This window comes from Xiphias gladius, chromosome 6, assembly GCF_016859285.1.
Source record: "Xiphias gladius isolate SHS-SW01 ecotype Sanya breed wild chromosome 6, ASM1685928v1, whole genome shotgun sequence".
In the NCBI taxonomy this organism is placed as follows: domain Eukaryota; kingdom Metazoa; phylum Chordata; class Actinopteri; order Istiophoriformes; family Xiphiidae; genus Xiphias; species Xiphias gladius.
Window position 1 is genome coordinate 3,165,855 of NC_053405.1, and position 24,876 is coordinate 3,190,730.

Sequence of the window (24,876 nt, forward strand, 5' to 3'; positions counted from 1 at the left end):
CCCACCTTTCTTTCATTTTCTTCTCCCGTTTGTTTTGACTTCCTGCGGTCTCCCTGCTTTAATTATCAGACAGGATTACCTGGGTAGCACATAATGGGATATAAATAAACTCGTCTGCTCTGCCCTAACACAGCGGTGACCTTTATTGTCCGTGTCCATGACATTCTTGTGAAAGCTAGATTGCCAGTTTAAAGGGCCATAGCAGTGTTTCTGTAAGTTTGCCCTCCCTCATGTCTCCTGTGCTGTTTACTTTACATGCTGGTAACCTGCTGGTAATTTTCCAAAGCAGGCGGCTTGGCTTCAGATATGTTCGTGGATTTTTCCTGCCTTCCGGACAGCCTCTGAAAAGTAGGTAGCAGGCTCTTGAAGCTTGCTACAAGGACCTGTAAACCATCACAGTTGTTTTTTTCCCACAGCCGTGAGATGTGGCTGAAAGCCCTGGGAATCTTTCAGTAAGTGGTGCTTGAGCAAAGATTTTTTTTTTTTTGGGTCGAACTACGTCACTGGCACTTCTAGAAGACAAACGGATTTGTTAGGACTCAAAGTTAAGATGGGAGCAGGAACATTGTTTGATTAAGAAGTTGCCTTTTTCCAAATGTTCTTTTCTGAGAGAAGCGCTGAAGGATTTTTTCGTGGAAATTGAACACTTGAAATCCTACGGACAAAGTTACACTGCTACTCATATGATTTTTATTCCTTTTCTTCCTCTGAGTCATGAGTTATTGACAACAGGCAACCAAAAGAATGAAATGAATATTTGAATAAGAGTAAAAACGTACTGCCTGAGTGGCCCTCTGAGGGGGATCTGATTTAATGGGGATTTGGCCCCTAAAACAACTCTGACACCACAACAACAGCATTGTCTTCAAAATGTTTAGTCGGGAATGTAAAGTATACATGATTTCTAACAGCCAAACGGGAATAAAACACGGAAAATCATGGGAATGGTCCTTTAAAGATTGACCTATTACGTTTATATTAATAATGGATAAAACATTTAAAAAAAAAAGACTATGTTCATTGGTGGGCTAAGGGTCAGTGAAGCCGGCTCGTATCTGTTAGGTCATCCTGGACCGTCAGGATAAATCTGGGTTGGGAATGTGAGAAAGCAGCACTTGCCCATCCTTCATTTCCAGCGTTACCCTTGAGCAGGGTTTTTAACCCCAAGCCGCTCCAGGGCAGCAGCCTAGTGGCCGACGGTTCAGGCTGTGGTTATACTGAGCAGCTTCCAGGTGTGAACGATTAGAAACTGCGTGACTGTGAGCGAGGTAACCCTGACATTTAAAAATGTAAAAATTCATGATCAAATAATAATAAATTGAAAAAGCTGAATCTTAGTGCTGAAAACGCAGGTTTATGGAGCTTGTTAAGCCTCTTTTTTTCAACACGTGTACTGCACGGTTCAGTCTCAGCGCTCCAAGCAGCAGCATTAGCAGCAGCAGCAGCAGCAGTTTTCAGCAAATAAGCTCTGATAAAGCCACTGTCCACTACCTGCCCAGCACCAAACAGCAGACAGACACAGTTGGACACCAGGCGTAAAGAAATTGGAACATTTAGCAGCTAAAGAAATATTTTTGTCAGGAGTTGGTGGAGACCAAACCAGAGCTAAAAGGAGAATGGATATTGGACTTAGATTCATCAGCTGGACACAACTACGACTCCAATGGGATGATGATGTTGCCCTGTGTCTCCTGTATGTGAAAGATGGTGCTAATCGCTCAAAAGTTGTACGTTTTTTAGCCTTGCTGTGGAATTTTTCTGAAACCAAGTGGCCAAGAAAAATCTATTAATTTATCTCTGGCTGCTGTTCAGACGTTGCTTCCCTCTGTGGGTAGAGACCCAGTCTCTGAGATCACCCCGGCCTTCGCTGTGGTCGGTCTTGTTGGTAATTGTCTAGTCATCAGTGTGGCAAGCTTAAAAACTGTTGTGGTCACAGAGGCCACCTTAATGTTCCTGGGAACAGGGGTAACAACGATCATCTAGACAGCAGCCAGACCAGACCCGTGTATTTGCAGGTGGCTGTTTTTCACTGAGTTTCAATTTAGTTAGAAAAACCGTTCACACACACAGAGAAAAACACCAACACAAAAACACACGTCCAGACAGCTGAAACAATCACTTTCAACCAGTGGTTGAGGTTTCAGTTCCAGCTGTTTTATGCCATTGCTAAATCTGCTCCGGCCGGCCATGTAATTTAGATAGACCGATCACTGGAGGACAAAAAGTAGCATGTAAACACACACACACACACACACACACACACACACACACACACACACACACACACAGCCATTACATTTAACCGCCAGCACACAGGCATTTACATCAGCATAATGAGGGTACAAGCCAGTTAGCAACGCAGCCAGTCGCAGGAATGTTGTTTTCAAGCACAGGTGGTTCTACTTTACCTTCTCAGCCCCCCCCCCCGTATCACTCCATCTCCACATCATTCCCTTCCCCTTTATCTGCTCCACTGTCTCTCTCTCTTTCCATCTATGCGTGTTGCTTTCAGGTTCAAGTTGCAGGTTGCAATTTGTCCAATATGTCCCCATCCCCCCTCTGCACACAAGTCTCTCCAGAGCCCACCCCCATGTTTACATTCCCCTCTCCATATTTGGCCGGCTCGAGGTCCTTGTGCTTTGTGTTTCCTTGCTTGACAGTTCATTATGTGTGCTGCACAGACTCTTCCACCTGTGCGTGTATGTGTGCCTGCAAGTCTAGTGAATGATCCACCCTTCGGTTTCCGTCTGCCGCCTCCCCCCTTTTGACATGAAAATGCACGAGCGCACACTCTCTGCACAGCACATTACCTACCTGTGTCACCGCCGGACAGGATGCGGGGGGGGGCAAAGGCTGATTTCTTGGTGACGGTGAAGGCGGGGATTCACAGCGCAGGGACGGAGCAGGCGAGGAAGGAGCGCAGGAGCGACATGAGAGAGGGAAAAGAGAGTGGGAGGTGGGAGGCGGGGGACACAGAGGGGCTGTTAGCACCTTAAGAGAAAGAATGTTCTTCGCTTGTCTTCCTGTGGCTGCCCGAGAGACCGAGAGGACGACAGCACGGGAGGGAAAAGAGACTTCAGCTAAGCTGGTCCGGATCTTTTCAGTCTCCCCTCTTCTCGCCTCCTCATCCCTTTCATTCGGTCCTCGTCCTTGCCCCCTCTTTCCTTCCCGCTTGTCATCTGTTTCTCTTTTCCTCTCTCTCTGACTGCAAAGCGAGGCTCCGGCAAACATTTCCATCCTGTTTCTAGTCCGCAGAGGGAACAGTGAAAGTTTGCTCCTGTCTGCCGGTAAAGTAACTTGCTTTTTGATGCTCATTTGGCACTGGCCGTGCGTGGCTTTTAACTGAAGCTCTGTTCATTCTGAAGTTCTTACTGTGCTGTAGAAGTTATGCAGTGTGTTTGTGCACGTATTTCTCATCTGTGCATCTGTGAGTGTGAGACCTATTAGAACAGCTGTGAGGTTTTACCCTGGATGTCTGGTATTTGACTTTTATTGCCTCTCTGGACTTAGGAGGCTGTGCTATAGAGCTCTGGTATGCACTGTATGTATTGTTGCAGTCACTGTACAAGGCGGTCTTATTTGATCCAAGTGTAACTGCCTTGATCAGAAAAGAACTTGCTGCTTTAGTCGTAACATGTTACTGTCTAGTACGTTTTAACTGTCGATCATTTTCTCTAATAACTGTTGGGTTGCTACACAAAAAAAAAAAAAAATGCCTGTCCCAGTGTCCTGAAGCCCAAGGAGTCATCTTTAAGTTAGGAGTTTGGTCCAACTAACAGATATTCAGTTTCCTCTCACAAATGACGAAAAAAAAAGAAGAAAAAAGCAAGAAATCCTCACAATTGTGAAGAGAATATTTGGCATATTTGCTGGATGAAAACCAATAATAATGGACCAATTATCAAAAATAGTTCATTAAATTAGTTTTCTGTTGATCGGCTGTTTGATTAACGACTTGACTGTTACGCCTCTACTGCGTTTTCCGACGTGCCGCAAGACGCCGAAAATCAGAAATCTGTTTTTGTATCGCTGCAGTCAAAGTAATCAGCAATCAGCTCTATCTGACCTCAGGTAGACGTCTATGACAGACACATCCTTTGCTTGACACACACACACACACACACACACACACATGCATCCGCTCAGCCCACACAAAGGGGCTCTGTGTTATCTACACGGAGTATGTCTGGAGTGATGGCTGCAGTCCAACAGGTGGTGTGTGTGTGTGTGTGTGTCATAATGAATCATATACAGTAGTGGTGCAGGTATTGAGTCATCTGTACCACGAATACGTTCAATAAAAGGGCGTAATTTCCACTTTTAGTCAAACTTTTACCGTTTAACTTGATAATTCACTGACTAAAATGTCTCTAAACAGCGTCGTCTGACTGTGTAGTTGAGAGGAGCTGATAAAAAAGCGCCTTTTGGGGAAGTTATTATGTTATTGTTGATTAATTGATTAGTTGATGGACAGAAAATGATACAGCATCATTTAAGTATTTGTTTATGACAAGACTTTATTTGATTCCTGTTTCTTAAATGTGAATATTTGCTGTTTTCTTCTTTGTTGTAAATTTAAATTTAATATCTTTTGGTGTTGGACAGTCGGTTGGACAAAAGATTCCAACTAAAATATGGAACCATGTGCTCTGTAATGGTCATTTTTCGCTATTTTCTTACATTTTAACGAACAAACAAGTGGTCAGTCTGGTTTATATTTTGATTTACAGGTGAAAGTGTGAAATTATAAGACTCCTAAAAAAAGATGCTAGAACTGAATATCAATAAAAGATAAAGCAGTAAAGGATTTTACTAAAAATACAAATACAGCATTAGCCTCCATTAAATATGTGTTTTTTTGTGGTTAAAGAAACCCTGATTTCATCATGTCCCCCTCTTTTCTCAGACCAAACCTACACGGGTGCTTCAATAGGTCACGTTTGCATCTGTTTTCACTCTTCCCTCGACATGTAAACCTTATGCTGAACACGGTGATTTTTTTCTTCGCAGCTGCACCTCATGTCCTGGACCCCGGAAATATCAGCTTGTACGCCAGCGTGAGGAAGAGGAGCAGCGAGGAAGGAGTTTCGCTGCCCCCGACCACCGGCAGCTGCAGCGACCGAGCTCCGTCTGCCAGCAGTGATTCAGGCCTGTCTGTTGCCTCCCAGGGGAGGACCGCGACCCGGCAGAGGACAGGGGTCGCACGGGACAAGTGCACCCGGGCAGGGAAGCTGCTCTCTGCGGTGGACTTTGAGATCGCTCAGCCTCTTCTGGAGGTCATGACTGAGCTGGCTGCGTGTGGTGGAGGGGAGGTGGAGATGGTTGGAGGTGGGTCTGGACTGGGGCACCCCATAAACGGAGAGGCGTCGTCCAGCGAGAGAGAGACTGATATACTGGACGATGAGGATGAACTAGCTGATGTGGCAGCTTCTGCTTTAGACGTGCAGAGCTCGAGTAGCTTCTGCTCCCTGTCCTCAGAGAATCTTCCCGAAACCCAGAGATCGGCCCAAACTGAGTGCTCCACACACTACTGGGTGCGGCGGCAGCAGATGGTGGATGTCGTCTCTGATAATTACTTTGAAGTGGATGCAGAGGAGAGGGCGAGCAGAGTGAGAAAAGAGAGGCAGCCGCCTCCGGTAGCTCCGGACACACCACTTCGAGGATCCAGCAGCAGGGAAGCCGTGCAGAGAGGGCAGGTGGACGAGGACGGGACACGCAACCTCACGCAAAACGCTGCTAATACACATAACACACAGTCTGCTCACACCGCACACAATTCGTCTCACCAAGAAGATGATTTGGCGTCGCTAACCACAGACATCGATGACTCCATAGAGCAGCTGAACCAGCTGATTCTGGATTTGGACCCAACCTTTGTTCCCGTTCCCGTTCCTAGCCGCTGTGCCCCCCTGTCCCGCTCCGCCTCCCTCCACACCAACGGCGTCGGCCACGAGGGAAATACGCATCTGTCAGGTAAGACCGATCAGAATAACTTCAATAAAATAACAATATAAAAATATAAAACACAGACGATTACAATGATGTAATGCGACGAATGCGGTGATGTGATGGCTGATCCCAGCACAGCTCTGCTACTTTGACATTTTGGGGGTCGACTTGTGAGGCACTGGGAGGGCGTTAGTCTCTGCCAAAAGAGGGGAAATGCAGCTCCCGGTAGCTCCACAGCTGTTTTATGTACATGTCCCCTGCTCTGGGTTCTGGGTTGCTAGAGTTTGCCACCGTTAAAGCTACGCTGAGGAGGGTGTGCGAACCCCAAAGTTTCACCGCGAGGTCGGGGCGTCTGGAGGGCGCCGTGCAGTTGTTAGTTGATGGTCAAACCAAGATATAAAGTCATGAAATCTTTTTCTATTTCTACACATTGGAGGTAAAAGATGTGTGGCGCGTGGGCGTGGGGGCTTTGGAGCTGTTTAAAGGCATGGGGTATGCGACAAAATATGCATTTATTTTGGGTGAACTGGCCCTTTAACACAATTTTGTTTTTCCCCCTTGTCCAGAGACACACAACAGTCCACTGTCACGTTATGACTGGCCGAAATGCCACACTAAGACAAACACAGCTGGTGGCAGATGAAGCTTGTAGGTCGCGATATTGCTCGGCTCAGCCTTCACACACACAGAGAACCATTTATAAGCGTGAGGCACTGAGGCGCCGCCCGAATGTGGAAACCTCCACCTGAGAGAGAGGAATACGTCTGTGTCTGTTGAACACGGTGTGTTTGCGAGTGCGCGCGGTGTTTGCTGAAAGGGTGGAAGCGTTTGATTAAACAGGTAGTGGATATTCCTGCCGCGTAATCAGTGTCAAATCAGGCCCTCTGCTCTCCGCACAATGTCGTGTTTACCCTCCACTCTGCCTGAGTCTGAATGGAAATGTACGGAGCTGGAAGAAGAAGTTACGTAAGGAGAGCGTGTGCGAAAGGCAGACCTACCTGAGCTCTCGCCACAGCGAGGCTCACGCTGGAGCGACGCCATCAAAACATACTCCACTGACATAATTACAGAAGCTACAGTTTTACAAGCCGCTGACTGGGATCGAATGAGTTCCTTTTTATCTGGAAAGATTTCGGTCAAGGCAAGAGACACTGATAAAGGGAGAAATTGATAATGAAGCAAAAGCTTTTTCAACAGATCATATATGTTTCAAAAAGTTAAATCTGAACTTGGTGCTTTGCTTCCAAAGAGAAACTAATTCCCAGCTCATAGGGAGAAATTCCATGGAATCAAAGCAAAGCAAACTTATTTTACATGATCCGGTGTTATTTAACAGGGGACATGAGCAAATGTACATGAATTTAAATTACAGATGGAGCTAGACCTCTTCTTCAGTGGTCGGTAGTTTACCCTGTGTTTTTTCCTATGATGCCGAATTTGTAGATTCACCAGTAACAATAAAAAAAAAAGAAGAAGCTGACTGAGGCACTGGAACATATGAACCATTTCCACTCTCCTGGTATCTAGTATCATATCACAAGAGTTTTAGTCTCAGGTTTGGCCTCAGTTTTAGAACACCTCAACACAGGTATTAAGAAGAGAGGTTGTTATTAATATTAGTTTTATTCTTTATTATTATTATTATTAGTATTAGGATGTTAACAGTGCTATAAGGTTTCTCAAATACAAGAAGAGCAGATTAAACTTTAGAACCCTGTAATTTTCTACACCAGTTAAACTACTCTGAAGTTGTAGGTCATCGTTTCATTCACGGCCAGGGAGTCCACAATCCATTTGGCTGTTTTTAACGGGAATCGCTGGAGGATAAAGCGTGATCCTTTTGGATGAAGTGAAGATTGTGTGAAAATTCACGCCAGGATGATGATTTGTGTCTGTATATGGACCATTTCTCAGCTGCACTTCCTATCGTTTTAAATATCTCCAGAAAGCTTAGTTCAGTATCTTATTAAAAGGATACTTTAAATAAACCTTGAGCTCATGAGCTCTGTTTATAACTGTGAGGATCACGTTGAAACCCGTCTCACCTCTATAGCCTTTACTGCTGACCCGCTGCATGTCCTGTGTTGTAAATACCGTCAATTTTACATAATTTGAGGACAAGTACTAGCTGAGCTGTGGGCTGAGGTAATGGTGAGGACTCGAGACACACCAAACAGGCGACTTCAGACTCAATAAAACACCTGTTATAACTTCCCACAACTCAAGGCACCGTCTTCAGATGTTTGGCGGCTTTGCTCAGAAAATGACTCAAACGATTATTTGTTTATCAAAATAGTTAACTAATACATTTTAGGTTAATCAACTAATCCAGTCAACAAATAATCATTGGGGTTGTGCCGTGTATAAACTCTTCATCTCCTGATAGCAAATAAACTATGCACTGAATCGATCCAACAAGAACCCAAACACACGCTGAAGGGATGGAAAGGTGTCTCTGACGGACAAATGGTGACTTGATTAGGACCCGAAACGCAAAGTTTCGGACTTGAGATTTGAGACTTATGACTTGCAAGACAACGACTTTGTCGCACCTCTGAGAACTTGGATCTCCTGAAGGAGAAACCATGATTCTGACCATATTCGTCTCCGTTCCTAGGAGACAGGGTTGGATGACGCCCGTTTTCCTGACCCATGTGTGTCAGCGCTGCCTCTTCTCCACTGTTTCTTCTCGCCCCGCTGGCTCACGTGATAGATTTACTCCCTCTCGTATCCACCGGGAGGGAGCCTGGAGGAAGAGGCACATTTCAGCTGCGAGCGCCGTCGCTAATTCATCTTCCGTTCGAGGGCCGCGGGTCACAGGTGTACGAGTGACGTCACCGCTTCCCACCTCTTGGCGTACGGAGCAGCTGTTCCTTCAAAGCTAGCCTCCAAGTGGCCCGATGGTCCGTTTGGGAGCTCCCCGACAGCCGAAGGCTGACGAAAATGGCCGTGACGGCTCCTGAATCATGCCTGTCAGGGGTCTCTGCTGTGGTTAGCACTGACCCGCAGCCATGTGCCACACAGGGTCTCGTTACAGCTGACGTTAACCTCCGACCCCGCGTTTTTGTACGCCGTCAGGTCAATGAGAGGTCCTCTAGGTTCTCCCTAAATCACGGAATTTGAGCGCAGGAAATGGAGCATGTGTGTTTGCATGTATGTAGGTCAGGGGGCTGGAGGCCGATATTTCCCAAGGGCACATTTGTAGCAGTAACCCTAATATTTCACCGCACAGTGTCTCTGCCACTGAGTCTGTTTGTAACATGTGTTTTGAAAGGGGATGTTTTCTGGCGGGACTTTGTAAGCGATCAGGAATGCTTTTGAAGTCTGACACAACACTTTGCTCTCCTGTGCTGTTGCGTCATGCCTTCCCCTTACCTCTCATCATCTCCGAGTTGCATTCTTCAAAAAGGAGAGTAGCCCTCTCTCAAGCGCAGAGGGTACAAAGTGATCCTCGACCCTGCAGAAAACCTCTGTGAAGGCACCCTCAGCGGGCCCTCTGGTGCGGGAGAGTAACCGGTTTACGTTGGACCACCTTGGCCTCTCATTTGATTTTGAGACGACGGATGCTCACAGTGAAAGCTGAGCTCACAATGCTCCTCGTCGCTGCTTATAGCTGACATGCACAATTGAGCATGAGCCCATATATGGTGAATCTCTATTGCGACACACACGTCAGCCGCTGGTTACTGTGTTGTGGTGTGTTTTTGGTGTTTCCAGGCTGCAGCGCAGTAAAGTAAGACTGTTTTTATTGTTCTAGCTGAGTAAAATGACCCAAATACATGGAATGAAGTCTGCGCTGCGTTCGTAAGCTTGTTCCCTGCCTAAAATAACTGAAAAATATCTCTACCATCATGCTTGCATTCCAAATTTTGGTGACACACTTCTAATTTTAGGGTTTCCTGTGTATAAATATCTCTGGCTCAAAATATGGCCACATTTTTCATGATGAAGTTTTTGGTCCAAAGAACACTCCGCTGTTCTTCAAAAAACAACACGGGAGACTTCTGATGGACTGCCACCACCGGCAAGGCGAGGGTCACTCGAATGATGCCGGTAGCTGAGCTAGCGCTGCGGCTGGAAAAGAGCCACCGATCTGAGGCCGGCCCCCAGCCAATAAAGTTTTTCATTGCTCTGCCGTCTCTCCTGCTAAAAATAAAGGTCGAATAACAAGCTTTTACCGCGTTTTTCCCCTTAATTCTTCAACATGATCAGTTACATAACCAGCCATTTCTAATAAGGAATTCTTAACGTTTGGTATTAATGAATTGTGAATGAGTTCTGTAGTGAGTGGGACATTTTCCTGTTGAAGAATAATCGTGTCAGAGCTCTCCAGTGAGCGAAAGTGGCGGTTTCTTGTCGTTCAGTGACCGACGTAGAGACAAATACTGATGCATTAAGCTAAAAATAAGCCCTTCCTCAACAATTTGTTTTATAACCATATGTTTTATTCATCATGCCGGTGGTAGACAACCACTATCGGAGGGCGCCATGGTGTACAGTATCTGCGCAACCGGAGTTCCACCCCAGGGGGTGGCGATGATCCACTCGGATCAGAGAACGACGGACTGTTCCAACAGATGTTTTTTTCCGACAAAAACGCCAGGATGTTCCACCGTCTGGCGACACAGGCTCTGCCCTGATGATAGCAGCCACGCTCTGCCATGATAAACACACTGATAGAAGCTTTCGTCAGACACAAACGCACCAAACACCAATCACTGTCCTCACCTTTTATTGCCAAGTTTGCGTCTGGTCATAACAAAGTGTCAATACCCTTTAATGTAATGGGGTTTTTTTGTATTTTTATTTTTGTTTTTTTACAAGAATAGACATAACTGTTGGTGGATATTTAACTTGGTAGAAGAACACGACTGAGTTTGATTCTTCGATTACATTTGTGATCGTAATCTGTCTGACTGTCTGGCTCTCCTTTTCTGCCTCCCACGCTACCCCACCCCCACCCTCACCCCTCTCTCTTTATCACCGCTCCTGATCAGGGTGGAAGCAGCAGGGGCAGGCCAGCGACGTGACGGACCACGCTGGTCTACATAGTCCAGGATGGAGAGGGGGTGGACCTCAGACCTTCAGGGGCTCCCCGCTCAACAGTCCCTCTTTCTCACTGTCTCGGGTAAACACGGTTTCCTAATCACCTCACCCGACAGCCACTTTACTGCTCGTAGCTGAACTTCACCCATAACCGGCTAGAATGAAATGAAAATACCTGATTTTTTTTTAATTTTTTTCCTGCAAAATGCATAAAGACTAGAGCGTGATTGAAACATCATAGTTTTAGGACTTTGTGTGCGAGGCAGGTGAGCAAGTATAATAAAAGACCTCCACCGGCTAGAAGGCTGTCTTCATGGTGTTATCCCAATACAGCCACGGACTGTCAGTGCTAGATATTTCAACTAAGTGGATTACAGATATCCGCTTTAATGAGCAGTTTCAGCACAGAGTGAGCAGAAAAGTCCCCATACTCCTGTTGTTTAGGCTTGTTGACGTCATTGTGCTATCTCCAGACAGCCTGCTAACTGATGTTCGCTACCCAGGAGGCAGGGATCCGCATACCGTTCAGTTGAGTCCAAATGGCTTCGCTTCCCGTAACCAGATATTTTGCCTCGTCAACAAACACAAACCCAGAGCTCAGATAAGCGTGCGGAGTCACAACTCACACCAAGTATGGATAGTATGGATCCGCCAGGTGACACGTCAGCAGGACAGGCCAAACTCCAGGACACCGTTCACACAGGAAGAAGACACGGGACGCTACAAGTGCTGTCACTTTTCTAACCTCTCTAAATCTCAAGGACTGTGCTGAGTGTTTGAAACCACAGGGAGACAACGGTATGAAAAATACTGAGAGGCCGCTGTTTTTTTAGGCCTTTGTGTTGGTTTTGACTTGGGCTCAAAGCTTTTTGGACTTGGACTCGTCCCTGGCTCGCTTTAAGTGGCCTTGACTACGGTTCTGATCAGATTGTACCAGATTCTTTTAGGCGTGATGAACCCAAGTCCCTAAACTTTTATAAACTGTACTGAATTACATCAGGGGGTAACACTGAGTTATCACTTTAAAATCTGTTACAGAGAAGGACCTCTGTTGAGGTCATGATTGTGTAACTCTAGCTACATCTTTGCACAATCGTTTTCTCCCTCTACTCTCTCACTCTCTCTCTCTCAGTCCGTCTCTTTTCTTTATTTCTGCTTTTCTGCTCTTATGGTTGGGTGGCATGAATGGCCCGACTGTTTACACCAAAACACAGGCTGCAGCCACACACAGATCACAAGACTGATGTCTGCTGGTGTGTGTGTGTGTGTGTGTGTGTGTGTGTGTGTGTGTGTGTGTGTGTGTGTGTGTGTGTGTGTGTGTGTGTGTGAGAAAAAATCAAGCTTTTGACTTTTCTCCCCTGCTCTTTTCTTACTTCTTTTATTCTTTTGTTCTCATTTAAAGCATTTGCATCTCCACAAAGCGACCGGCGTGGACAATCGGGGACAAGCGGAGAGCTCGGACATCGTCCCACAAACTCCGGCCTTCCCAGTGTCTCCTCCGACGCCCTACGGTAAGAGATAATGTCAGAATGGACGTGTCTAGCTGTGGGTGTGTCGGCATTTTGAAATCTTATCAGCGTCGTCCTTCTCTTCCCAGTGAAAAATTTCTCCGAGTGTTCCCAGCTCGGGACTGGCGGGCAGTGGGACCAACACAGCTGGACACAAGGTAGACTTTCCCAGGAGTGTGTGGGACCGTTCGCGTGCGCGTGCGTGTGCGAGCGTGTGACTGGCGAGAGCGCTGAAGTTTGAACTCAAACACTTGAACTCCTGATTGCGGCTGGACGGTGTTCAAGAGTCGGCTGGAATGTCCTCCTGGCATAATGTACCGAAAACACACACACATACACACACCTGGCCTGTACTTTGTTGCCATTGGCTGGATGCGTGGGCACGGCTCTGTTTTTGGCAAGTCACGGTTGCTCAGAGGCAGACAGATGGCTAATTCCTGCACTTTTGTTTTTAGGTTAGAGGTAAAAACAAAAAAAGTGCTCGGAGGAATTAAAAACTTCATTTGTACATGTTATCAGGCCCCTGCAGGACAGCTGATGCTGGATGTCCGCTAATAATAGCTGACGGTAACAGAGGAAGAGACCACTGCTGGCAGGATGTCCACTCACGTCCTGTTCTGGGAGGGGACAGGGGGGAGAGGGGAGGGTCTTTTGTTGCCGGGACATCCTGCTTGAAGAGATGTGTACCACACAGCTGCAGAAGGAATTTAATGTAGTGTCAAAAAACACAAGCGTCCCTCAGTGGCCGAGTTTCGTATCTGGTATCAGTGGCCGTCATGTCCCCGTGGTGGCGCTAACCTTTTTGTGCTTTCGCGGCGAGGAAACAAAAGCCACGCGTGACGTGACGATGCGAGACGCGTGTACATTAGGTGGAAGTTGAATGAAGGAAGTATACCTGGACTGACAAATGTGATTCTGTGCTCGAAATCCTGCGTCCTTTGAAAACTGGCAGTAAAACGTAGATTGTTCCCTCGGGAAGAACAGCAGCTGTCGGCTCGTCTGAAAACAACTTCTGCAGTACAAAACATTTTTAATCATATAATCCAATAAACTTTGTCCATCTCTGTGCAAAGTATGTTGCAGTTAGCACCAAGGAAGCTTTTAGGAGATACCGGCCAGCTAACGCCAAGTACACTTTCATGTTCCGCTCTGTTTATTCGCTGCGGTGAGCTGATGTTGGTGCTTAAAGCTGCTGCTGAAACTGCGCCACTTCCTGCACTTCACGATATATGCATGTGAAGGCAGGAGAAGACCTTCACCGTGAAACTGGAAGTATTGACCGTGACATTCGTGGTTTTGCTGACGCGAGCTAAGTTCAGCTGAGGTCGAATTTGACTGTGTAGTCTTTCTCAAAGCGCGATTCACCACTTCCTGCCGTTTTTTTATCAGAGGGACGTTTTAAAACTTTGCATGGATGAAATAGTTTTCATCGCAGACTCTGTAAAGGTTGAATAGCTCAAAAACGAGGGCTGACGTTACAACTGATTTAGGACCAAACGTGAGTATAAAAAACACTGTGGAGAGCCACGCTGTCTAACGGGTTGGTTTTGGTTTTGTAAAGATCCAATCTCATGAAACTTTTAAAAGAATATCAGTACATTTTGCACGGGCCCGAAAACGATGTTGCTGTATGAATGTCTCCACTGCTTAAAGCCTCGAGTTACTTTACATGTAACAGAATGATCTTAGTCAGTTCAACACAGAGAGGTTTGCGCATTTTAAATTTGAGGAAAAAGAGAGCACTCGGTATCGGACCGGTTTAGGGAGCTCTTCGCATTCCTGGCTCGAAACAGTCACTGTTTACAAGGTGTAAATGTGAGACTTTAGGCAAAGTTCATAGCTTCCAGGAGTCCGACACCGACGCAGTGCATTTAGCAAAAGTTTTGGCAAAACTGTCACTGTTTGAAGCATTCAATAAAAAAGTTCTTATTGGCTACTCAGTTGTCTTCCGGCGGTCGCATGGAGGCGAAGAGCGATGACAGTACCTTTACTTTTGCCGAGACCTAGCTGACTGTCGGTCAGCCTCATGCTAACTGATGTACCGTACCGTCCCACACTGCAGGCACATCTCCTAGAAAAATCAACACGGAATCCGGTCGCAGTTACGCTACCTACAACACACATTTGCCTTTGCAGTGTAGTTGTGTAGAAACGTGATGTCTAGGAGACAGGACTGCACGCTGGACTTGGATTGTCACGGCAGACGTGCAGTCTTCTACAGTTCCAGTGAGCGATGAGGTGGATCGGAGGGCGAGCACCGAAGCTGGGGTTCAAGACTGACTGGGCGAGACCGTCCTCACCAGAAAAACCACAGCGCTGGTCATTTTGCTCAAACACTTAGAACAATGGTGTTTACATGCTCCTGGCGTGCAGCCTCTCGTTGTTGTGATAATTAACGAGAAAAGGCAGAAGGGCAGAAGTAGAGGGATGTTATCATGACTCAGTAAAAAGTCTAATGGGCGAGGTCAAAGGGTGTGACTTTAACTTCTGGGACCTGGATCAACTGTCCTGTCTTCCACCAGCATCTCTCATCACTGGTGCAGTGGAGGCGATCTGTCCCTGACCCCCCTAGCTAGCCTAGAGGTGGCAGATCAGAAAGAATCGTTATGAGGACTCGTTGACGATGCAGATGTCCGAGGGGAAGTCGAATGACAAACGGTCACACCACTGCAAGCGCTGAACGATAAAGGAAATACGGGGCTGTGATTAACAGTAAAGACGTTTCAGCAAAACAGATCCGGCCAAGAAACGGAGTAAAACCCATCCATTAAAAAACAATGGCCACAACAACAAAGAAAATAAATCTAAACTGGTAAAACCACTAAGTTCAAACAATAAGACAGGGATGGTAATTAATTGATCAAGTGGAAATTAAGTCATTTTAAAGCATATACAAAAAAGGCATATTTGATATCGATATCATATATTTAACTCCACCTGAAAGGGAGCAGCTCAACTCTTTTATTTAAGGGTGTTTGTGAAATGTTTAAAATGTTTATCAAGCCAAACTTGTTTTCGATCAAATTGAGATTAAAAAAAATGCAATGGCAAAATGATCAATACGAAATCATAAACAGCTCAGAAAATCTGAATATTCTCCCAAACATTTATTGATAACAAAACCAAATGGATAGCTACGATGGCATTCTCCAGCGCTTTGCCGGTAGATCAGGTCATTCTTTTAAAGGGCAGGTCTGTCTTTTTATTGTTAACGCGTTTGTCTGAACATAAGCGGCGACAGGATGGAGAAGCAGCTGATGAAAGAGTGAGTATTATTTGTGTGCAGAAGAACACCTTATTCTTTCTTTTCGCTGGATGGACAGAAGAATTAACAAAGGACACAGAATATCTTTTGCTCACTCCCATTTCGGGGGGCAGACAAGGGTTTCCTGTTTCCCACGTTAAAGGCAGACGGCAGTCTGGGAAACAATTCACCGCGTCGGAGCAGAGCAGTCAGATTCCCCGTTTAAATTATTTGGATTTTATGTTTACAGCCATCAATGTAATCCCGAACTGACCCGAGGGCGACCGTGATGTGGGGAGTGATCACTGTGGGCAGCAGCAAGACAACGGCGGTGCACTGAGTCGGCCACACTGAACCCTGCGGCATGGCTTCCCACAGCGTTAGCACCAGGCTGGTGATCAGCAGGGAATGCTGGGTATTGTAAGCGTGACGGTCAGTATGCGCCGGTGTCGGTGTCGTTGAGGTTCGAGCGCAGACACACGTGAAACGCACTTCATTTAAATTCCTTTAAATTGCTAAACAAACAGGGTAATATGCAACGTTTCCAGGCAACATGACAGAAACGTTCTGGTCTGCTCCTATAAATGCTGAATTAAAGCAGCGTTCGGGATATTTTTGGTGACTTTTGGGGGCAGTCGTAAACTAACTGATCAGCAAAGAGATGCCTTCTTACACATCCAGCGGACACAGAGACACGTTAGCATCAGTGGCATCGTTACCAGCAACACCTCCCGTTTATATTTGACCCACTGCCAATATTAAATATTTATTAGCGCCACGTTAAGATCATTAGAGCAGTTTTACACGTTTTTATTTTTCATGTTTTAGGCAATTTTATCTGTATCTGTTGTTTCAACAGTATTTCAGTAACTATGTTTCGACATCAAGCAGGTCTTTTCAACTACACTTTTCAACTAAATTTACCCCATGACTTTTGACCCGTCAAATCACCAAACCAGACACAAACACAAATGTGTCACACGCACAAAATGTGTCGCGGCTGTGGGGTGACAAACATCTTCCTAGTTTTGACTTCACACTTCATGAACCTAATAAGTCAAAGAAATCAGTGAAAAGCAGTGAAACGCGGAATTCATCAAAATGACCCGAATATTATAAAAAGGTTTCAGCTAATGGGAACAGATTGATGGCATTCTTCACATCGTTTTCCGTACTTTAGCCTTTGCAAATTCATCACCGTGCTCTGCCTTGCATCAACCCATAGATGAACTCTGCTGTGGTCCCTGTTCTGGTGAACTTTCATTTCCTCTTGACAGCAAAGCGCAGCTCTGGTATCTTATGTAATAACGTTTCCTCTGTGTACTTGTGGCCGAATCAAAATAAACAGCGGTATTTATATATATATATATGTATACGGAAGCTCTCAGCCAGCGGAGGCAGGTTGCAGCCGAAGGAATGTAGATGCTGCTATTAGCTGCGGTTTAGCAAGGGCAGATGGTTCGCTCAGACAAACACTGGACTGTCTGAGGCTCAGGGGTCAAAGGTCAAGGGAAGGGGAGTGGTTCGCCTTCAGACGACGAGATTGGTCGTCCGTGACGGAGGAGAGACACATGATAGATCTCAGAGGTTTCAGGTCCATCCATTGTTGATCTTGAACAGGTTTTGAGCAGAGAGAGGTTTTGTAGTTGAACTACCAACTAGACCAATTGTGTGGTCAACACTTGAACGTACAATCAGTCATCCACACGTAAACAAAAGGACCGGAAGCTGTGGTTGCTGTAAAATTGATGGACAGGTCGTCCATACAAACTAGACAACGACCAAATCCAAGTTATTTCTGTTTTCAGATCCTGTATCTGCTTCTGCGATGCCTGTTTTTTTTCTTTTCTTTTTTTTAATTATGAGAAAAAGTCTGAAAATACAATAATAGGATTATTGCACTGATGAATAACTGAAAAACGTATTTATGATCAGTCACGTTATCACAATAACTATCAAGCTAAAGAGGGACAGCTTAGACAACTTTTATGGTATATTCTTTCATGGGGTAAGAGCTAATGGTGTGGGGGGGGCAAAGTATTCCATAATGGAAACTGCTCCATCACCCGTAGATTTTAATGGAGCGTAGAGTGAAGAGCAGTCATCGGTCGGCAGCTTCGAAGGGGTCTGGACTGGAGAGTTGGTCTGTTTATCAGTGAGGGTTTGTTTTATATGTTATCGTCGGGAAAAACTGGCTTTTCGTTTCAGTCCTGATCAGCTGACAAACACAAAATGAGGAAAATTAATTCGGTGAAAAACGTAAGAATTGGCCCTTTGAACTCTGAATGTTTGTTTTCACCATTGTGTTCCGGAGAGTGGCCTGTAGTTACAGTCATAATCAGATTATTAACACAAAGATGGTGTTTCATCTCTGCCTCTTTTCAGTTGTGTATTTTGCTTATAAATGAAGGGCCCAGAAAGACAAGAGCTGACGTCCACGCGGCTCAAAGACACAACCTGCAATCCGCTGCAAAATCTTTTGACAATTCTTTTAAAGGAACTTTTCAACATTTTGGGAAGTTGGACGCGAGAAGAGCAATACCGCTTTCGTATTCTTCCGTGAAATATGAGGCCGGGGCCGGCAGCCAGTTAGCTTCTGACTGTTATCCGATGCTCTTAAAAGTTTTTGTTTAGATCGGCCCTGTCGTTTTCAAAATGTAGACGTGAGCCTTTAAACTGATAAACGAGCCGCGCAGATGGAATCAAGCCCATTCCAGCTCATTTCCTGTGACACAGAGGTTAAAATGAGGCACGCAGCACATGCTTCCACTGAAACAAAAGTAAACTCCACACAATTCAATCAAGAGCTTTATGGTGTAATTTATGATGTGCTAAGATTAGAAACATGGCAGGAGACACAGACAGTGTGCGTCTGCATGCCTTTGTCTCTGTGTTTGTGGCGAGCAGATGGTGGGAGTGGACACACATGCCCTGACAGAGAGGCCGTAGAAACTCCCCAGATCAACCCCCCCCCCCAGACCGCCAAACACCACCTCACCACCAAACACCACCACCTCCGCCTCTCTGCGCTCCATAAAAGGCCACATGTGACCTCTGACCCCGCTGGAATCCACTCCGATTGGGGGAAAGTGCTCGTAGCGGTCCAGCAGGAACAATGCTCAGTGGTCAGTGAGAGGAAGAGGAGGGAGGGATGGAGGGAGGGTATGTAGGCAAGGATGGATGGGAGGGGGGAGACATTCTCTACCTCTCCTTTTTCCTCCCCTCCCTCTCTCCCGCTTGCTCTCCTGCCCTCCATACAAACCCAGAAGTCGAGCGATGTCACAACAAGCCAGGAACAAACGGGGAGCTTATTTTTCCATCTGGGGGATGAAAGGAATCGGACATGGTGGAGAAACTATCTAGCCCCTGAAAAAAAAAAAAAAAAGCTTCACAGAGCCGGGCTCAGATTGCTTTTTGCAGACAGAAGTACAACAGAGAGAGAGAGAGAGAGAGAGAGAGAGAGAGAGAGGAGGAGATTCCGGTAATAGTGGGAGTTTCATTCACGCTGGGAGGCAGAAAGAGATAAAGACTTTGGAGCAGGAAGGTGAAGAAGTGATCCTAAAGTCTGGGGGTGAACAGGAACCCGGCTAATTTCAGGATACTTTCTGAGGGGTTCGCACCATGACTGCATCTCTGGGTATGTACGTACGTGCATGTTCACAGGTGTCAGGAAAACACGACAGAATGTGTGTGGTTGAATGGTGTTCCTCACAAGTGTGTGTATGAACAGGCTACAGAGCATCAAGAGTCACCGTTTCCATTACCATCTTTCTGAGCAGTTTAGGAGCCTTTCCTTGTCTCCTCTCTGTCTTTATTCTCTTGTCCCTGTCTCAGCAGGCAACTTCTCTCTCTCTGTGTTTTCTGCTCATTTTCTCTCTTGTTTATACAGCGTTATCTCTTCCTCCGTCCCTCCTGGGAATTTTAAGGGGGGGGCATACATGCACAGAGACACTTCGCCTCTCTCTTCAATGCCTCTGGTATTTTGCAGACAGCTTCTGGAATTTTTCTGTCAGACCTTTCACACACCCCTGCAAACCTCATCTCTCTATCTCTCTTTCTGTGCACGAAAAGACTTTTCTTTTTTTATCTGTTATTCTAACGTTCTGTTCAGTGGTGTCTGCATCGCTTCTGACATCTCACATTTGGTGGGATGGTGAGGTGGTTTGTTCCACTGCTGAGTTCATGATCTCATCCTGTTAAAGACTATTTTGGCCTCCATCATGCAGTCATGGAAGGCTGATGTATTGGTGGTTAACTGAGGGAGCCCCCCCCCCCTTTTCTGCACTACTGACCTGGATTGAACCGAAAAAGTCTTTGAAGGTTCTCGTTCTTGTTGGGGTGCTTATTGCCGTGTTTTCCCACATCTGCCAGACGTGTCATACACGATAAGACAGCATCTTACTGAGCCACGAGTGAACTAGTTTTAAACCTTTGCGGCAGTTTCATACAAAAAAGACCTTTGGAAGTCCAGCACACATTTTCAACATTGTAACATTACAACATCGTAACTGCAATTATTAAGTACGGTAACTTAATTTAACTATAATGAGTTAAATTCCTCAGCCTTTACACTTAAAAGCTAAATATTCCCTTCAGGAGACATGTGGTTTTGCAGAGAGCTAACACAACTTGAGCTGAAAGAATTATTAGTATGTAAGTAATTTATCGTTCTAGTTTGTTCAGCTGTTTCCTGGAAAGAGTTTTGTAAATTTGCGACAACGATAGGGAAAATAGACACGGTGTTTAATTCAGTCAGGCGATTAAATCCAATTCATTGCCGGTGTGAACTAAGGAGTCTTTTATCCGGTGCACAGCAGGTCTCCATGCAGAAATGTGACAGCGTACAGTTGAACATGAACGGAGAATAGAGTTTTATATAATCAATGAAAAATTTAAATAACATTTACATGCGTTTCTCTCAAGAAAATGTCTGCCTCCCTAGAATTAGCACCATGCTACTATATTAGTTGCTCCAGGAAACCTCCAAGAAATTGATTCTGCAGTTATTAGCAAATTACAGACCTGTAAAATGAAGCATTACAAAACTGCATTTTTCTCAATTTTCTTACATATTCATTCTGATATTTCTGCCATTTCGATTGATTGAGAAAACAACTGGCAGATTAATTGCTAATGAAATGCATGCGGCCCAAACTCAACAGAAATTTGTGCACAGTCTTGTCAGCGGGTTGAAAACATTAGCCGCCACATGTATATTTAGAGAAAATATTTAATTTCCCGATGGGACAAAGTTATTGACAAGTGCTTTTCCGAGACGTTGTGACATTTGGCTTTTACAGAGCTCAAGGAAATTAAGGGCAAAGAGGCAGAAAATTTAAGCCACAAGGATGGAAAATGTTGACAACACAGTGGACAGAAGGCCAGCTGAGGGTGCAGAGACCAAGATGGAAAAAGGGAAACGAGGACTTTGTTCCCCAGAGCATTAATCAACAAATGGCCTGTGTTGTCACAAGCCAAGCCTGTGTGAGACGTACCAGAAAAGCAATTGTTCTACATGCAAGCTCCGATGATGTAATGGCACATCTGCAGTTTACAACAACACGACAAAACACGTGAAACCACAGGAAGTATGGCGTCTATCTGCAGTCCATGCGACATTTTCTCTGTCTGAGCTGCAGTGAAGCAGAAAAATGTTTCGGGAAGAGAAAACAGGCAACACAACAACAGCAGCACCGCGTTGGCTCCTAAAGGTTCCGCTAAAAAGAGCAAGTGCGAATTAAGAACTACGTTTTGTAGGCTTATCAGATGCTAGTCAGCGCTTGTGGTGCAGGATTTTACTATGGAAAGTTTAACTATGGAAAGTTACCAAGAGCAAGCGCTGCCATTGTTGCCAGATTGGACTCACAAAAGATATCTCAATCAGAGCCCGAAACCCACCCATAAAAGGAGCCCAGTAATTGATCCTATTGCCCCCACTTTTCGGATTTATCATTATAATTAGGCAAACTCAAAACCATGGGTAAAATAATGAAAACCATATAATAGAAGTCGTCAAATAAAATGAAATAGGTTTTTTAGATAATGTTACATTAAACCTTTAAAGTTTTCAATCATGAACAGATGTAATCTTTTACAAGTCTCCTATCACAGAGCTGTGACCGAGTAATAACTGGAGCAGGACAAAAGTTTCAACTTAGTCGTAATAAACTCAATCGACATTTGGTTTTGACCATCATCAGCTGAGCCACCAGACCCAGAGCCCTGTTAATCTCGTTCTACTCGGATGGGAGATGGACGGAAACTTCCCAAATGCTACAGAAAGTAGTCCAAATTATAACCACGCGTCGACAACTGTTTTTACCTTCCCCGCTGAATCAAAAGTAGACGAAGTGGGTGGAAAAACACCCGATCTGTACCTCAGTGTTACCTCAGTGTTTGAGGGGTAAATGGCAGGATTAGCGCAATGATACTTGCCTTTGTAGATGTCCTGCGTTTGCACAAATTTGATGCTAGGCGCAGGTAATTTTTTTCATGAAGATTGTAAAAATATGTCAATTTAGGAGTTGTTATCTTTGTAAGTCGACTTGCAACAACCTCTACAGCCACTTCAATCTCAAACCACTCTTGTTGCCATTTTCCTAGCCCTTCTTCTGTTGCTGTTCTTCATGCATGTAGCTAGGCTCAGTAGGCAGCTGTGCAGGGAACGACGCTGACGTTCTTAACCCTGCATACACAGCTTTGTTTGGTCAGATGTTTTTTCAAAAACTGGGTGAAATGGCCGTCATTGGGCACAAGACCAGACCTGTTTGAATTGCGGAATATATCAAGGATTTGCGCGGTGATTCAAAATCTTGAACCAGGCAAACGTTGTGGCAAAAGTTGTGTGAGGTTTAACTTCTCGGCTGGACGACTCTTTGCGTTTCTTTTGCTGTGTTAACGCAACGTGATCTCACCGAAATTAAAGTTCGTTTGATGCATTGCTACTGTAGGTCTGATCGCAGGCCCAGCAAATGCTGCTGACACTGATAAGGAGCTTCTTGGACCTTATTGAGATGAGACACTGACACACATGGACAGAGACAGTCTACACAGGAAACAGGTGGAAGAGCAGCTTCACAGGACCCAAAGAAAGCGTGAGAGTTGTTTGTGTCAACTGGGCATTCATCAGCTCATTTGCAGTATCATTCTTCCAAAAGTCAAAAGATGAAGGCGCTACACATGAACCACTGTACTTTGCCAGATGGAGAGAGGGATGTGCGAGTTTGACGGGTTTCTCAACGACAGCTACTCTGTGATGATCACAGAGGCGTGCAGCTGCCTGGAGACAATCTAGTCAAAGCGATCATCAAAGATGAAAACAATGTCACTGGCAGAAACCCCTGCGCCTCAGAATGCACCTAGCTCGTTATTCTGGATCACTGTGCACCTTCCAGCACATTCATACATCAAAAAATATCACATGTACTACTTGACCCAACACGCAGACATACAGGTAGAAACCAAAACCACAATCCTCGTCAGTTTTAGGAATGAAAGAATTGGCGACTGGAGACAATGTGACACTGCTTATGATCTGTGTATAACAGTTGTTTCAATATTTAAAGTGCTATGTTTGTATTTGAAGCAGGTCCCCAATACAAAGTGAAAAATAATCGCTGAAACGCCGGTTACACAAATAATTAAATGTAACCTGGACGTCTACAAACATTCCCTTTTAAATCACATTTAGCCCGTTGACCTAGATGCCTGAAAAAAAGCTAAAACCATGCCTAATGGTTCATAATACCACAACCTGCTTAGAAACATTCGTTGAAGGTTGCTCATAAAGGTCATAAAGCAGCAGTGAAAACAAAACCTTTGTCTGAAATTTTGTGGGCAAGAATGTGATGAAAAAGAGAGTGAAGCTGGGCTTTGTGTGCCCATATCTCTCCACAACAACAGGTTAGAAAGAGCTTCCCGCAACCCAGTGGCATGTTGTAACCGTTGTCATGTATGGACCCACCAGCAGGAGAAAAATCCATGATCCCTTCTCCAGATGGGTCAAGTCTGAGGAATTTCACTCAAGCTTCAAACCATGATCAAATATCCGGGACATTTTTCTGAGTTCAGACTTCCTTAATACATAAAATCATTGATATTCACCTTGAGCTTGAGGAAAACTGAACGGAGAACCTACAGTGTGTGGGGATGGGCCACAGTAGCCTTTTTCCTGAATCTGAATCCTTTCGAATCCCTTATTGAATCTGTTTAAGTACTGTGTTTGGTAGGGAATTGTTAACTAACATCTGTTAGTTAAACAAATATACTTTTTTCTCAGCGCAGCAACAAAACAATACACGTGGTTAGCATGAGCATCGCTAAGTTATCACGTTTGTATAAATCTTCTGCCTTTTTTTTCCTCTGCCAATGCCTGTAGTGTCAGAGAGAGAGGCAAAACGGACTAAACAGAGAACGCGAATCTAAGACTCGATAAGGGATTTGTTGGCCAGTATGTATGTGTTGACTGAAGTAGGATAGAGTCGGTTTTCATTGTTGCTGATGTATCATGAGTCAAATTGTTTCTGTGGGTGAAACCACAGCAGTGGCTCTAACCGCAGTTTATAAAGCCATCAACCCATTATCAGAATACTTCAGACACCAATAAACACCTCAGTGATGGCGGTGTTTTTGTTTAAATAATCCTTGTTTACCGTTACACTTCACACCCTCTCTCGGCTTGTAGTGTTGCTGCTCTTCACTCCCTCTTCAGCTGGCTCGCAACTCGGCCTCTCCTCTGCCACTTCACTGAGTCGATAAAGCTGTCGGTCCAAACACCAGCGGCGAACAGAGGAATCTGATTTACAGACGACCGCCCGCTAGTTTCTCCTCTCCGCAGACAAACACTCTGCTCGGACACTCAGAGCTCCTGAATAGGGGGAGGAAGGGGAGGACACAGCAGGGGCTGAGGTTGATGGGTTTTTACTGGAGTAGGGAGGGTAGAGCTTGACAGCTGATCACATTCTGATGCAGCGTCAAGTGATACCCAGGAGAGAGCTGCATGTTCTCTGGCAGAAAACACTGCAACTCTGCAGCTTTACTGAGCCTTTTAGCCTCTCGTAGCTCTTAGTTTTGTCGTGACGGCACATTTACGGCACACTGTCCGGTTCAGTCTCAACGCTCTCATCAAAC

At 45.3% G+C, this 24,876-nt stretch overlaps 1 protein-coding gene across 4 annotated transcripts in view; it reads left to right on the plus strand.

Annotated features, from left to right (window-relative positions):
- Positions 1-24,876, plus strand: part of LOC120790644 (tensin-3-like) — a 49,660-nt gene that overhangs the window by 12,163 nt on the left and 12,621 nt on the right. For all 4 annotated transcript variants that reach the window (XR_005707571.1, XM_040128395.1, XM_040128393.1 and 1 more), the window contains 4 exons: positions 5,011-5,973; positions 10,947-11,077; positions 12,398-12,506; positions 12,593-12,661. Coding sequence is in view for 3 of the 4 variants with exons in the window: in XM_040128395.1 (XP_039984329.1) it covers positions 5,011-5,973; positions 10,947-11,077; positions 12,398-12,506; positions 12,593-12,661 (1,272 nt within the window). In the remaining variant the exon portion in view is untranslated. The remainder of the gene's footprint in view (positions 1-5,010; positions 5,974-10,946; positions 11,078-12,397; positions 12,507-12,592; positions 12,662-24,876) is intronic.